The following is a 15061-nucleotide window of genomic DNA, read 5'->3' on the forward strand; positions in this document are numbered from 1 at the left end:
GCCAGAGCCATGTCACAGTTGTAATTTTGCTGCCTTTTCTTGCAAACTTTTTATATCCTCAGATTCTCCCAGCAAGGCAGCCTGGCAGGAGATGAGAGGGGCTTTATCAGTTGTAATGCATTACAAGCAGCAGCTGCTGGCTGAGAAGGGGATCTTGCTAACAGCTTACATGCCAGCTCAGCTCTGGGGACGATGGCCTTGAGATAGAGACTCTCTGACTAAACAACAGCAGGTTTGATCCTTCATATCCTCCAGTGTGTGTGTTGGGAGTGGAGCACAATATATATTGCACTGTGACCCGTTCAGCTCTTATGTATTTTACAGTACTTTTCAAATCGATTTTTATTACCCCATTGAGAAAGAACCTAGTTCAAGATTTGTATTTTTCCTTAGGTCCATAGGTCCTGAAATATCCAATTTTAAATAAAGAGGCACAAAAAGTAAATATCTTATATGGGTGTTGTGTTTTGCATTGTTGCATTTTGTTAATTCATAATGTATTGCACTTATTTATACCAGGAAAAGATGTATACATTCAACTATTAAGCGCTGAAGCTTTTTCAGTGCGGAGAATTACTGTGATAGACTGTAATAATATATTGCTAGATTACTCAGGAGGGTGTCAGTGCTTCTGTTTGGCGACCGCAGACTCATCAGCGTGACAAATCCAGGAAGAAGTTAAACATAAAATCAGATCATAAACATGGAAAGCTAATGGATGCTGTTAGATAAAAAACTAACAGGTGTCTTTAATTTATTGGTAGCAGTATATTTATACTGTAAGTAATTTATTGGGAAAGACCTGCTTGAAATTTTGCTTTAGCTATCGTTCTACACTTTTCTGTTAGCAATATTTAAATGTTTTTCTGGTGCAACTTTTCATCAATAAAGCGAGGATATGCACACCGTTTGCTGGTGTTTAAGTCTGGTTCTGTTAACTGGAATAAACACTCGCATTGTGAACCGAGTAAATCTAGCGTGTGTGAAAATTTTAGCGCCAGCTTTGATCCTTCAAGCCTTTCTTATGACCTCTGCATTATACAAGTATCTGATTTCCCCCAGACCTTAAGTCTTATTAATGCGTATGGTCCGATGCACTAAAAAACTTAATTGAATCTTTAGGTTAGCCTTTCATTAACAATTGTTCATAAATGTCCCAGCACCAAGCTTCAGATGTATTTCTTTGTGCAATTCTTTTTCCTTTTTTGACGAGACAACAAGAATCTAAATGCCTAATGCATGTTTCTGAGCGTGTTTACTAAAATGTGGCCACATAAATAGCCCCAGTAACAACTCGCCAACCCGATAATGGGCTGCTGACAGAACGACTCCCGAAATTTCTGGAAGGTAGTTTCCTGTCACACTGCCATCTCGAGGATTGTATTTGTAGTGCACGGTTTATCTGACGCGTGTTTATGTAGCGTTGTAACCCTTTCAAAAAGCACTCGCTATTCAAAAAACGTTTTTTTTAACAAAACGGCGATGGCTTGGAACGTATTGTAACGCTTACGGTCGACACCAGATGCGGCAAGGGCGCCCGCCTGAGCCCCCGTTGCGTTACAGTATGTTTCAAGCAAAAGGTTTAATCATTTCAATCATTTCGTTGAGGAAGACGAAAAGGTCTTTTTTTTTATGGGGGGGGGGGGGGGTACTTTATGAATACCGACGATATTGTTTCAATTGTAACAACGAGTATTGTTTTATATATATATAGTTATTCGTTGCTTAAAAAGAAGGGGAGTCGTTGTTGTGTCGCAACATTTTTTCAATCAATAGCCATTCGTGTCTGGCAAAAAAGAAAACAATGCTAGATTAACAACGGGGTTTGCGTGACTATACAGCGCCACCAGTAGGGGGAGCTACGTGTACAATACGCCGGACACATCAGAGAGAAGGTGGAACATTACGGCTGAAAACTCTTCTGATGGTATGTTGGCTATTCTGGTCAATGAGCTTTAGGCAGTGATATCATATAGATGCAGCAATGTTTTATAAGTAATCTTCATCTTTAATGAATCAACAGGTTTTAGTAAAAATGTTATACAGCACTTGCTTGTGCTTCTACAGGTTTTCATTCCAACCATTACACTTATATAGCACTTTTCTGGACATTCCACTCAAAGAACTGCACGGGTCATGGGGGGACTCTCCTCCTCCACTGGTCCCAGTGACACCTCTTCCAGCAGCAGCCTCGGCTTTCCCAGGAGTCTCCCACCCAGGTACCGGCCAGGCTCGCACCTGCTGAGCTCCGGTGGGCTGCCAGCTGGGATATTGCTGCTGGTTAATGTCAGCTTGAAATAGACCAGGACAGCCTTCAGTCACTGGACACCCCCCCCTCCCCCCGGACTCAAAATGAGAATTCTGGATGGTTCATGTACCAGCTGAAAGGAGACTGACAGCTTGAATGATGAAGTATTCTGGTCCAGAAGCTGAAGTCTCTGCCAAAAGTACAATACCTCCTTCAGCACAGAGGGAAGTGCTCCATTTACTGGTCCACCAACAACAGCAGCGACCTGATTTTTCTTAAGGCTGATCAGGCCCAGTCCTGCTGGGCTTCTGAGATCTAGCTGTGGCTGTAGTGTCGTATGTACTGAAGCTGATACCCCGTCTTCTTTCAAAAAATGGCTGGATGAGGATCATTCAACCAAACCACATTCCGAACTCATACATCAGAAAGACCACCGAAACTAAAATTATTCTGCAGCTACGATCACACATTCTCCCTTCCCTTAACGACAGACTACTGTTCTTTTAAATTTTCACCATTCATTGGAAGTTTCATTTCACACCTCTCTGCACCCATTCTGACTTCACACCTCTTGATTGGCCTCTCTTTCTGTCCCCTACTCCCGCCTCCCACTCCTCCTCCCTCCCAACCTTTGTTCTCCCGCTACTTTACCTTTGCCTACTGCCCTGTCTCCCTCACACCTGAAGAAGGCTCCACGGCCGAAACGTTGTGTTCTCTTTCTTCTTTTTTTCAGCATGGAATAAACCTATTACTTGTTCCTTTGCAGCCTACGCATGCTGACGCAGCTCCCCACCTGAACTACACATGGACTTAACGACTTGTTTGTAACCTTTCTTATATGATACAGTACTGAGCCAGATAAAATGATGCAATGTCATCTGAAAATATTTTTCTATTCATTTGCCCAGCCTGTAATTTTAAAAATGTTCACCCAGTGTGCCATTTAGTTGAGCAGTTTGAACTGAGCCTAGTGTTAATGAGACAAACAAAACAACTTCCCTTCCACTGCATTCATTCAGAAAACACTCAGCAACAAATAAACAAAACTTTATTTTCAAAAAATACATAAATCAGACATATCACCACTTACTAAAACATTTAAATGAAGTCACAACGAAAACACATGCAGAAGAACAGATATAATTTCTAACAAGCTTCAGTTGCTACGGTAACAGAAGGGGAAATTATAGATTTGTGAGGTGTCGATAGTTACTGCCACCAGTCCAGCACAGGAGTATGTAAATCCAGTTTTCTCAGCCCTGCCCCTAATATCCCGTATATTGCATATAAAAACCTATTTTGTACATAGATATATCTCAAATGTAAAACGCACATCTTGTATGTAGTACAAAGCAAAAGTATAAAAACACATGACTGAATGCAAGTGGAATTTACAGGCCGGTGAGTAAGTGGGGCCCAGGACAGGACTGAAAAGGACAAATGTATCTGTGCTGCACGTGGGACTGCTGATGATAAAGTTGCTCCTTGCTCTGCTCATTCAGAATAAACCCCCCCCCACCAGCCGCATCCCTGTACACCTGGCGCAGTCTTCAGTCCGGAGGAACTGTGGAAAGTCCAGGTTCTGACAGCCCTAGAACAGCCCCCTGCCCCTTAGTTCTAACCTGAGAGAGATCCATAGGGAGGGATGGGTTCCCTCAGGCTTCCTGAGCACCTGCAGGCACGCGAAGCCATCTCTCCTCTGATTGGTCCTGAACCCGACGAGTGGGGCGTGGCCAGCACTGGGCCTAACTGTACAGCCCTGTGCCAGACCAGCAGCCCAGAGGTCACAGGGCTGCCACCAGCTGTCACAACGTGGGATCGTGCTCTGGCGCGGACATCTCCCAGCTTCTCAGCTGGAGTTTGCCCCCTTTTCTCCACTGTTGCTCGTTAACATTTAAAAATAGGTGAAAAAAAGCTATTCCAGCAGAGGAACTGAAAGTTGGGGAAAACCGTTTGAAGTAAACAGCAGGGATTTAGAGAATTTTCTGGTTGTATCCGATACAGGTAAGGTCTTAAATGTGGTGGTGAAATTCTTCGACATTAACACGTTTGTTGCAGCGCCACATCTAGTAAGGTGGTTAGCACTCACATCTTGGGTTTGAGTCTGGACTGGGCTGCCTTCTGTGTGGAGCCTGCGTGTTCCCATGTCAATGGTGGTTCTTGTCAGATCAGGAGTCCACAAAGACATCGGAAAAATCCACCTCTGGATTCTTCTGATTCAATCACGAAATGCAAAGGAGTCAACAGAAGTGGGAACTAGAGAGAAGTACACCTACAACTGCCAGCAGGAGGCTCTCCTTTACACAAAGGGTTGCAGGAGTCTGGAACACAGTACTCAGCCATGTGGTTCAACCAAGACCCAGACCCAGACCAGTTAGCTCCTCAGCTCCTTATAACCACACGGGCCAAATGGTTTCCTCTTGGGCTGTAGAGGCTTAGATGTTCCGGTTTCCAAAGGAAATGCTGGGAAGGTCTCCAAATTGCCCCCATGTGCACTGTGTTCACCTAGCACTAGACTTGCATCCTATCCAGTTTGTCATCTCAAATTGTACTTAATTAATGATGATGGATGAAGAGTTACTGCAAATGACCAATGTCCTGTCAATACCAGCGCTTGTGCATCCTGGGTTGCCTGTCCCATTACAAGGGTCAGGACTGCAGGAGAGTCGGGGGACCTGGAGGCCACAGCTCTCTGGCGCTGGTTTAAAAACCAGAGATCTGACCCCCCACAGAACAAGATTAACAAGGGAATAACGCCTTAACCTTTGAAGATAAACAGGGAGCAACTTTATGATCAAGGGTATCCATTCGACCCACCGAGAGAACTACATAAATCACAATCAACAGTTTTTTAAAAAAGTTTTGCTTTATACAAAAAAACAGCTTTACGTTTCGCAAGGTAAAAGGTTAGAATCCTTAAATGCTCCCTTCCTGCCCCTCCCCCTTTCCCTTAAAAAGAACGTAGCAGTGTACAAAAAACAAATTTTTTGTACAAACTCTCCCCCCCCCCCCAAAAAAAAAAAACCCAAAACAAATGCAAAACATGATGGAAGGTGATAACTATTTCAACAAGAATGTTTAAAAAAAAATGGAGTATGCTCTCTTCTGCGTGCCAGAGGAGAGCACGCAGAGCACGGCGGGCTGCGGGTGGGGCTGTGCTGTCCAGCTACACCCGCCTGATGGACACACCGGGCTCCGACGGACACAGCCCCCCTCCAGTAGAGCTAGAAAATGTTCCTGCTCTGAAAAATTAACCCCAGGTATCCAAACCACCTTCTGTGCTGGTTTTAAAACCAACCTGCCTTTTCACTGGGATACAGGATACGGCTGTACAACTAGAATGCGGCCATTTTCAACGAAAGTGCTCTGCTCTTATAGGGACCGTCAGCACATGTATCTAGAGTTATTTTTCAGGGAGGTCTGAAAAGTCCCCCCCCCCGCCCTCAGCTGCAGCGCTGCCCCCCAGTCTTTCGCCTTCTTTAAAAACAGACGGGATGTGACTCAAAATCCTGTCTGGGTTCTCCGATTGGACGAGAGCTTCCACAAACAATCAATATGAAGTTGAGCTCCTCTGCAATGTTTCTTTTCCTTCAGTCTAGAACGGCCCTTAATTAGCTCTAGAAAAACGATATATACACAGTATATAAAAATGCCGTGGTGAAAAGTCAAGGCCAGCATTTATGGGCGAAGAATTCAGCGGCACGGGCTGCACTCAGGTGCGACCGGAGGAACTTGGGAAGCCGAGGAGACCCCCCCCCCACCCCACCCCCACCGTGCTGCCTCTCCTGCTGGCCCTGCACTGACAGCCCCACCCAGCCGGCCGCCATCTCATCCCACCCCCTTCCTGCTCTCCACTGCTGCTTCTCCTACCACTGCTTCGGAAATCCGCGCTCTTGGTGAACGCAAGATCGCTGGTGCCCACACCTGACTGCCCCCCGTCCTGGTGACCCCCACACCTGCTGGCGTTCACCTCACCCGACCCGACCAGCTGCTTAGCAGGAACGTGTGCAGGTTTTCCTCTCCTCAAAGGCTGCAGATCTGAAGCTGCTTGAGAAACGCTAGAATAGTTCAAGTAGGCGACTTCCTACACGCAGTAGGAAAACAACCGAAGCTGAAAACTACTAGCCGAGTTCAAATTAAACCCTCGATGAGGTCTTTTAAGAGTTCAGTCACTGACCCAAGTGCTCAGGTGGAACACGAAGGCAGCAGGTGTGAGGATCCCCAGCCTTACAGAACTACCTTCTAAAAGAAGCACCTGGACTGATGAGCCAGGAACTGGACATGTGCTCCAGTCCTCCTCTCCCTGCTGGCTGCCCAGAGAGAGGTCTGGCATCCAAGGCTGGTGTCGCAGAAAGCAAAAACATGAAGCGACAGAGAATCGGGCTTTTCGCCCCCCCCCCCCAGCCCCCTCTTCAAAAACCCACCCCCCCCTTCCCACCCCCACTCCCCCACCCCTCTCGGCTAGTTCTTATCGTCCTTCTTCTCTTCCTCCTCGGAGGGGTAGGAGTGCCACGTCAGCCGCTCCTCGTAGAAAGAGATGACCACCTGCGGGCACTTGACGTTGGCTTCCTTCGCCGGCACCAGGTCCGCCTCGTCCGAGTTCTTCCTGCAGGGGGGGCAGAGCGAGACACCTTCGGGTCAAGGTCCCACTTCACACGTCACACTCCGACAACCACTAATTACGCCACCCTCGCCCTCGCCGCCGCAGCGAGTCAGAAAACCCACAAGGGCCTTTCTCTCAGAACTTCACATCCCTGGGGTTAACCTCCAACCTCTGACCCCCTGACCCCACGCCGGCTGTACGCACCACTTCATGAGGAACATCAGCTCCCCGCTGGAGTCCGTCGCTCCGATGATCCTCTCGGGCTCCAGGCCCCGGGCGAAGCCCCTGGGCTTCTCCGGCTGAAAGAGAGGGGGCAACAGGGTGAAGAGACGGGGCAGGACAGTGAGGCCACTCCCCCCCCCCACCCCCGAAGAGCTGCCCTGCCTGGACTGCACACCGGCGAGCGCAGCACAGTCCAGCACGAGCAGACTCCTGTCCAGTACCGAAATCACAGTGGGCTGTTTAAAAGCTCAGCTTGTCCTCGCCGTGGAGTCGAGAGACATCGCAACTGACGCAGGGCCACAGACCAGGTCCTGCAGGGCCACAGACCAGCTGGTCTGGGAAAAGCTGTTAAAGGGGATCTGCAGTGCCAGTTTCTCAGACCAGTTCTTAAACCTGGGTAACAAATTCATAGATGGTGTAAAAAAAAAAACTCATTTTGAATCAAGCATAAAATGCGTGGACTTATAGTGGGTTGGAACTGTGATGTGATGGGGCCCTTCCTGCTCACTAGTCCCTGTAATGACTAATGTAATGTGATGGAAGAGCGAATAAGTTCAGGTAGTGCAGCAGATATTTCATAGCAGAAATGTTCCCATGTGACCCGCATGCAGAGTTAACAAGTAGTATTTGTTGGCAAAACCATCTTTGGGATTCAAAGAGATGTATTCACAAGCTTGTGCGCAGTGAAATAGGGCCGCATCACGTCACATGAAGTTTAGTTGCCTCATTCTGAATCACAGAGCATGGCGCTGCTGCACGCACTTCGAAATTATGTCTATTTGGGGATGTAAATTGGAGGTTTTACAAATTACTGTGTACATTTTACTTTTACCGGGGTTTGAACTGCTCAAAACATAATGTAGTGCTACAGTTCACCTTCGAACTGGTCCAGTTAATCCACAACTGACCGGCCAACTGAAACCCCTGCGGGCGAACCTCTCACCTCCTCTTTCCTCTTCTTGGGCCGGCTCTCCTCCCCGGCCACCTCGGTGTCGGACTCCCCCTTCCTCTTGCCCCCCGTCTCGGCCTTCTCCGCCTCGTGGGCGGTCTTCTGGGACTGCAGGAACTCGGCGATGAGGTCGGGGCAGTCCAGGTTCTCCTCGGGCTCCCAGGTGTTGTCCTCGCTGGAAGGAGACGGACACGGAGGTCACGCGGGGGCTCCGCGCGGACAGGCAGCCCTGGCTCGGCGCGCCCTTGAGCTCGGGCTCTTCGGCTCTCGAACTGGCAGCTCGGCACTCGGGAGGCGACGTATCCACGCCTCCGCACGGCGTAGGCCGTCCTGGCCTGTGAGTGTGCCAGCGTCCAACAGCCTTCTACCCACTCAACTGACCAATTAGCCACTTAATCAACACCTAGAAAACACAGCTGAGTGGACTTACGCCTACGTGGCCTAAGTGCAGAACTAAGGTCTTGGATGGAATTGCTTCAGGACCACGACTCCCTGCTCCTTAGCGTACACGCGTGGCCTGCGTCTCCTCTCCAGCCAGGACGGGCAGCTCCAGACCTCAGGCAACAGAATCCCACGTTTTACTGGCACCTGACAATTAGTAACCATTGAGGCCTAAAAGACAGGACTTCCTGTCCAGATAACAACTTCAGCTTAGGAACACCGCGGGGTCTGGTGCTGCCCACCTCCGCGCTGGGGCGTCCGTGCGCGGACATGCATGTGGCGCAGGGCGGCGGGGGCGTCGGGGTGCACTCACTCGGAGAAGCCCTTCCACTTGAGCAGGTACTCCACCCGGCCCTTCACCACCCGCCGGTCCAGGACCTTCTCCACCACATACTCCTCCTCCTCCTCCTCCAGCACCTCCTCCACCTTCTTCTTGTTCTGCTTCTTTCCTGTAGTGGACGCCAGCTTGGTATCGGTCTGAGGGGCTGTGGGGCGGAGCAGGAGAGCCAGAGCACAGCACAGCATGAAACAGGACCGCCCCGGGTAGGGCAGGGAGAGCTCGCCCCCTTTCACCGACCCCTGGTCCCAGGCGAGCTTCAGATTTCCACTGTAGTGGGTCAGCCATTGCTCGTTCTTCAGCCCATTTTAACTCCTGCAGTTGCTGGGAGTCACTGGGAGGTGGAGCAGATTGCTGCCGTGCAAATGGCAGCTGACTTGAACCTTCTTCCTTAGAATCCCCCCCTCCCTGCCACACATCTCTGATACTGGGGTCTGTGAGCAGGACAAGCCACGCAGAGGACCCCCCCCACCCCCTGCGCAAGATGGCCAACCCACGCAGGAGGCTGACCGGTTCCCGAGAGGAACGCGTGAGCATGCTGCCAGTCTGGAAGAACACCTTCATTCCGGGGAGCGCAGTCTCAAACCCGAGCTGGATGAACGTGTACTTTCACACCGGCAGCAGCTTCCACTGCTACTCCCAGCCCCCAGAGCCCCTGGCTGTCCGGCACTGCTCAGCAGCTCGGGAGCTCAGCAAGGCAGAGGGGCATGTTCATGTCTCCTGCGAAGGGCCCCTTGACAAAGCCCTTGACACGATGCTCCCGGCACAACTGGCTACCGTGCTACAGGCAAAATGCCAGCAAGTAGAAAAAGCACAAGGCGATTCCTTTTCTAAAACTTAAAAACTGACGCTCAAGACAGTCACTTCAAAAACAACTACAGAATCACACCCATTAGAATTCGCTCATTTTGTTTTGAGAACAAGGTGTAAAGTGACAAGACTGACATGAAGCATCTTGTTCTGAGTGCAGACGTACAGAAGAGGGTGGAGGGTGAGGGGGTGATGGGACGTTCCAGTACAGGGATAAGCCCAGAGACCTGGACCTCCACCTCCACGGCCTGTCTTGCTGTTTTGGAAGCAGCAGTTTTGTCAATAGCAAGGGGGCAGATGTGGCCAATGTTAGGACCTGCGGGGAACATGAGCACCAGGATTATCCTGTAGATGACGTACTGTCAGCCCCACACCAGGGGACACCAGGAATGAGGTTTAAGCCTATTTTCCCTCTGGTATGGCTTTCTATTAGTATTGCAGCTTTTCTTTTGCTGTAAGAAATGCAAATTCTGCTCGACAGAACCGCAATGTTTGAGCCAGGGGAGCGCTGTCTGTTGCACAGCAGTGTGGGAAACTCCCCTGGTATTCGCTGCTGCACAGACATCGCAGGCGGGGGGGAGGGGGGGGGGAGGGTCAGGAGGCCAGCTGGCATGACACCCATTTCATGCCCCCTGTCCCCAGATGGCACTCTGCGTCTCTCTGCCCAGAGTGCCGGACCCTGCCCTGTGCCACACCGCAGGTGGGAGGGGCGCGCGACTACAGCGCAGTCAAGCCCGTGTGCAGACGTGCCAGCACACAGCGCCTGGCACAGCGCTGGTCGAAAAAAAACAAACGACAGCAGAGATGCTGAACGAGGCTTTGAAGTGCAGGAGGGGAATTCTGCAGGGGCGGTCGGGTCCAGGCGCCATGCTTCTACCGAACTGATCTGCACTGTCTTGTCTGGCTATTACGGCGCCTGGCAGCTAAAAAGTAAGAGACAACCTAACATGCACACACCTTAACCAGGGAGGCCACCGGAGGCCCAGGGCTGCCTGCATAGTGGAGTCTGGAGGGGGAGGGATGTGTAATTATCACCAGCAGTGCAACTGGTCTGGTGAACATGCACCACTAAGCAGGACTCTCCCACATCCACCATGTGGTTTCCAGCTGCTGGCTTTAGCACAACGAGGAGCACAGGGCTCTCATTCGAGAGAGTCAGCTCTAGGGAGCTGGAAGGAGACGCTGACTGCTACCAGGCCCTGCGCACTGGAAGTCAGTGAATCTCATAGCTTGCTACTCGGAAAGGAACAAAAAGCCATCGGAGTTTAAGTTCTCAAGCGGTACGAACACAAAAAAGTCAATACAGTCACACATTTATAACAATGCCTCGCACCTTCCCATACAGAACACAGCACAAAAACAACAAGGAGAGAAATATAAATGGCTCTTTCACGAGTTTTGGGCTCGTGCCACTGTAGCTGTTCTCTTCAAAGGAGTAGTTCTGCACGCAGTTTCAGTTGAAAACATCTCCCCCCACCCCCCGTGCCCGAGCGGGCCGCGCGCAGACTGCGGCCAGGCGACGCAGGGTCAGCTACACCCCCCCCGACAGCAGGGACATCCCAGAGACGCCACCCTCACTCCCTCTGGACTCCCCAGGGCTCCGCGGCTCTGAGCGCGTGGACCGGATCATGCTGGAGGTCACTCTAGGGCGGATCGCTGCCTCAGCTCTCCCTCTGGGGAGGGCCAACCCCCGAGACCCCCAGCAGTAGTGCCCAGCAGGCCATGCAGTGCTCCTCGACCAGGATAGATCCCCTAAAGCCTTCTTTCCCCCCCGACTTCTCATGCAAAGCTTTTTGCAAAAAAAGGTCCAGAAATGCTTTGAACTGAACAGCAGTACTCCTTTCAAAAAAACTCCAGCTACTCCTCCCCACGCCCCCCGGCCACCCCCCCCCAACATTCAGAAGACAAGACACTGGTAGACTTGGCATAGAAGAAAGGTGTCTGTGACCTGCTTTATTAGTAGAAGCATCATTACAGGGAGCTGAAGGCTGACTCATACTCCTGGAGGAAGAGTCTGTCTAACGACCTGGATCCTTCTCAACGTCAACAGAAGCTAAACAGGGTGAAAGAGTAAGGGGGGGGGGGGGGCAGGGGGGATCATGAAGCACGAGGCAGGGAAAAGAAATCACAGCGGTTTAAAAAAAACACATGGCACCACAGGGAGGCGGGCGAGACCGCAGGGCAGGGCAGGGCAGGGCGGGGCCCGCGCAGCCCCCCAGACCCGGGCGCACAGAACCCGCGCTGGTGGGGCTCCGCCGGACCGAGTCGGCACCCTGCGCCCCGCCCTGGGGGTCTCCCTCGCTTCCGTGCGGCAATGTAACAGTTCTCACAGCAGCGCCTGGCTGGACCACATGCACACGTGCTCAGCTCTTCATCATCATCATCATCATCACAGTCACCCAGGGCCCTCACTCTTTGAGACTCCCAGATGGAAGATCCTCTTGCGAACTCGAAGGGTTTGTTTCAAATGTCACCTTTTTCCAGGTGACAGCGCAAGCAGGGAGGCGTGGGTGTTTCTCAGCGTCACGCAGGGAACCCCAGTCGGCTAGCCGAGCCTGATCTGCGCCCCCCCCCCCCCACAGCCGGGGGTCCGGAAGAAGAGGGGGTGAGTGTGCCCGGTGCAATCCTCCCTGCCAGCGCGAGGGCAGGCCATGAACTGGCACTGCACCACAGACGCCATCCAAAACGTGGCAAAATCGATAGGGAAACTAACTTTGGCACCCGGGTTCGAGCAGATGACCAGTTAAAAGTCACCCAGGCCCCCTGGGGACACCCATGGCTGCCCAGGGTTTCTACTGGAGCACCGAGCCCTCTTTTCCAGTTTGAGAGGCCCAGACCACCGCTGGGCTCTCAGTTCTGATGAAAAAGGCTGCTGCTACTTTTCTGTCCCTTTAATGTTTACTGGTGGCTCCAGGAAATAAACGCTCCTGGTACAGACCTCCGAGTGGGGAGCTAAGGAACAGGTGAAGATTTATTCAGGACTGAAAGGAAAAGAATAAAGACACAACGTTTCTCCACCAAAAGCTCCCGTCTCCTTTCAGCCCAGAATAAAGCTCCCTCTCGTCTTCTGGCAAAGACATTAGGACACACATCTCAGACCCAGCTCCCGGTATATCTACCTGTATCGCCAATTAAACAACTGCAGGATTGTGCTAGAGGCGGTTTTCAGACAGGTCTTTCACAGCTTGAGGGCATCAGAATGCAACATGAACAGACCGGTGTTGTGGCTCAAAGGCCAGCCGGCAGCTTCAGGAGGTGTCAGATTAACTTACCGCGGTGCCACAAAACTACCTCTGCCGCAGCACTGAAGAGACAGAAATACAACACATCGGAACTAAGAAATGCAGAAAATCAGGCTCTGAGAGTGACTCTGGCGTGTACATTTTCATCCGACAGTCAGACATGCTTTTAGTTACAGTGCGTGAGAATCCCTGCAGCACAATAACACTGTTTCACTCCACGGCGAGCATCACAAAAAACCTTTCTGCCCAGCGATACCATCGAGCGCTGAAATAATAACGACTATGGTTCTTAAGCGCATTGGAAATCCGATCACTGTCGCCTGCAAAAATATCCTTGCAATTCTGTAGCGCTTTGCATTCCAAATAACCTTACAGCGCTTTGAATAGTAACTTGGTACACGAAACTAAGAATTAAGAAAGCCCACCTACGCTGCAATTTACCGATCTAGCGAAAAGAAGTTTGCTTTAAAAAAAAGCTTTGCTCGGCACTTAATAGGACGGGTCTGAGGCATGAGGGTGAATATTTGTCGCGCAAGCGCTGCGGTTACGAAGCACCGTTAAATGCTCAGCAGAGCGCAGCCCGATTTGAATTAGCAGTCAGTGCAAAATAAAGCCACCGACTTGCATAATCAGATCTTCGCAACAACAACAACAACAAGAAAAAGAAGAAGAAATAAAGGACCCACAAGGACTCACTAATTCAAACTCTGGCTTGGCTGCAGGCTGGCAGAACCGAGATCGGAGGAAGAGGGGGCGGGGAGTCGAGCAAATTCTAGCAATCCCTCCCCGTTTCGAAACCCTCAGACGCCCCGGGAGCAAACCCCGATGTCGTCCGCGCACGGAGGCCACTTATACTCTCGAAGTGCGCGCTTCCCCTCCGCCCGCGGAGGCGGCCTGCCGAGCGGCTGGGAGCTGAAGCGCTCAGGTCGCTACAGCCCGTCCGCCGTGCAGCGCGCTCCCCGCCTCCTTCCTCCATGTTGCTCCCCGATCGCGACAGAAACCCCAGCGCTGGCAGGAGGGGGGGGGCGGCGTGCAGGGCTCCCCGGCCGCACAAAGCCGTGGGCAAGCGACCCACGGGATGAAACTGCGTCACGCACTCGCACACACAATTGCACGGGTCCTGCAGAAGGCATGAGCCCCGTGCGTTTGCAATTCCCGTGTGTCACTAGTGCACGCACCAGCGCCAGCCTCCAGGAGCAGAAAAACGCAACCTACCTTTCAAAAGACGAAAAGCGATGCTCGAGCGAAAAGAGAATTAAAAAAAAAAAGTTACTGCGATTTTGAACCACTCGGTCCTTGTCGTTATCTCCGGCCCAACGTGTCTGCAGAACCTCCGATTATTATTTTTTAAATAACAAAGTCAAAATGCACGTCTCCCTGTTTTCCTCTCCCTCTATTCTCGACACAAAAGGCACCCACAGCCTCATCGACCCGCCACCTCGCGCCACGCACTGCGCAGGCGCCCCGGCGGGCCTGGGAGGTGAAGGGTGCCGGGAAGTGTAGTTTATTTTTCTAACAAGGCATTCCCCCTTCTTCAAATTCAAAGAGCTTTATTGGCATGACCGGCGAAATACAATGCTACCGAAAGCAATAACCGTTGGTAAATATTGACAAGCATTCAGGACAATGACATAATATTACTCGAGAAGCCCACTCTGTTCCTCAGGCAGTGACCGAAGATCAGATACTGGACTGTAGCTCTATTGAGTTTCCTCTCCCCTGAAGTAGGATTGGAAGTTGGTCTGATTCTGGCAGGTGCGGGAATTTGGGGGTTTGATTTCTTTTTCTGTGGCAGAATTGAGTAATTTCTTCCAGTGTATCAGAAAGTGTACCTCTGTCTCCGGTTTTCCACGCTGTCTGCGTCACTCAGTTTCTATGGGCAGGCTGTGGTCACTGAGGCTCGCCTCCGTCAGGGTCTGTTTCACCGTGTGGTCACTCACCTGCCCAGCGTGCACTGTCCTTTTAGGATCAAGTCAAGTTTGTGTTGTGCTGTTTGTGTGTGTGTGTCCCAGGGGATGAGGTCTTTGCACTGCGATTGGGCTGACTCTGATCTCGGGTGTTTTAGCTGTGCTGCCCCGAGGTTGGATAGTGTCGCTGTGATTCAGGACTGGCAGGCTGAGAGCGCTCATTTCTTTTGTTTGCAAGCCGGTGGTGAAGTCAATGAGGTCGATAAATTCGCACCCAGAACATCGGCAGCGAGACGTCTGTA

At 51.2% G+C, this 15061-nt stretch overlaps 1 protein-coding gene across 6 annotated transcripts; it reads right to left on the reverse strand.

Annotated features, from left to right (window-relative positions):
• Window positions 1-6701: 6701 nt before the first annotated feature.
• On the reverse strand, window positions 6702-14302 carry LOC148814804 (chromobox protein homolog 1-like). 6 transcript variants are annotated; one of them, XM_088906045.1, is made up of 7 exons: window positions 14068-14302; window positions 12883-12914; window positions 11559-11663; window positions 8777-8948; window positions 8017-8197; window positions 7056-7150; window positions 6702-6854 (listed from the first exon to the last, which is right to left on the reverse strand). In XM_088906045.1, exons 3-7 carry the CDS (start codon window positions 11605-11607, stop codon window positions 6710-6712), a joined length of 642 nt encoding a protein of 213 aa, XP_088762171.1. In that variant the 5' UTR covers window positions 11608-11663; window positions 12883-12914; window positions 14068-14302; the 3' UTR covers window positions 6702-6709. The 6 variants fall into 6 exon arrangements, with proteins under 6 accessions (XP_088762171.1, XP_088762175.1, XP_088762176.1 ...); XM_088906049.1 differs by having other exon boundaries at window positions 8777-8940; window positions 14068-14288; XM_088906050.1 differs by having other exon boundaries at window positions 8777-8940; window positions 12730-12914; window positions 14068-14288.
• Window positions 14303-15061: the final 759 nt, after the last annotated feature.

Source organism: Atractosteus spatula, chromosome 26, assembly GCF_055471065.1.
Source record: "Atractosteus spatula isolate fAtrSpa1 chromosome 26, fAtrSpa1.hap1, whole genome shotgun sequence".
Lineage (NCBI taxonomy): Eukaryota > Metazoa > Chordata > Actinopteri > Semionotiformes > Lepisosteidae > Atractosteus > Atractosteus spatula.

Coding starts and splice junctions, on each gene's coding strand:
- LOC148814804 (XM_088906045.1), bottom strand. CDS start 11,607: ATGAGTCAGCCTTCAGCTCCCTGTAATGATGCTTCTACTAATAAAGCA. Junction 8,198..8,776: donor AAGTGGAAGGGCTTCTCCGA/GTGAGTGCACCC, acceptor GTCTCCTTCCAG/CGAGGACAACACCTGGGAGC. Junction 6,855..7,055: donor CTGATGTTCCTCATGAAGTG/GTGCGTACAGCC, acceptor CCCCCCCTGCAG/GAAGAACTCGGACGAGGCGG.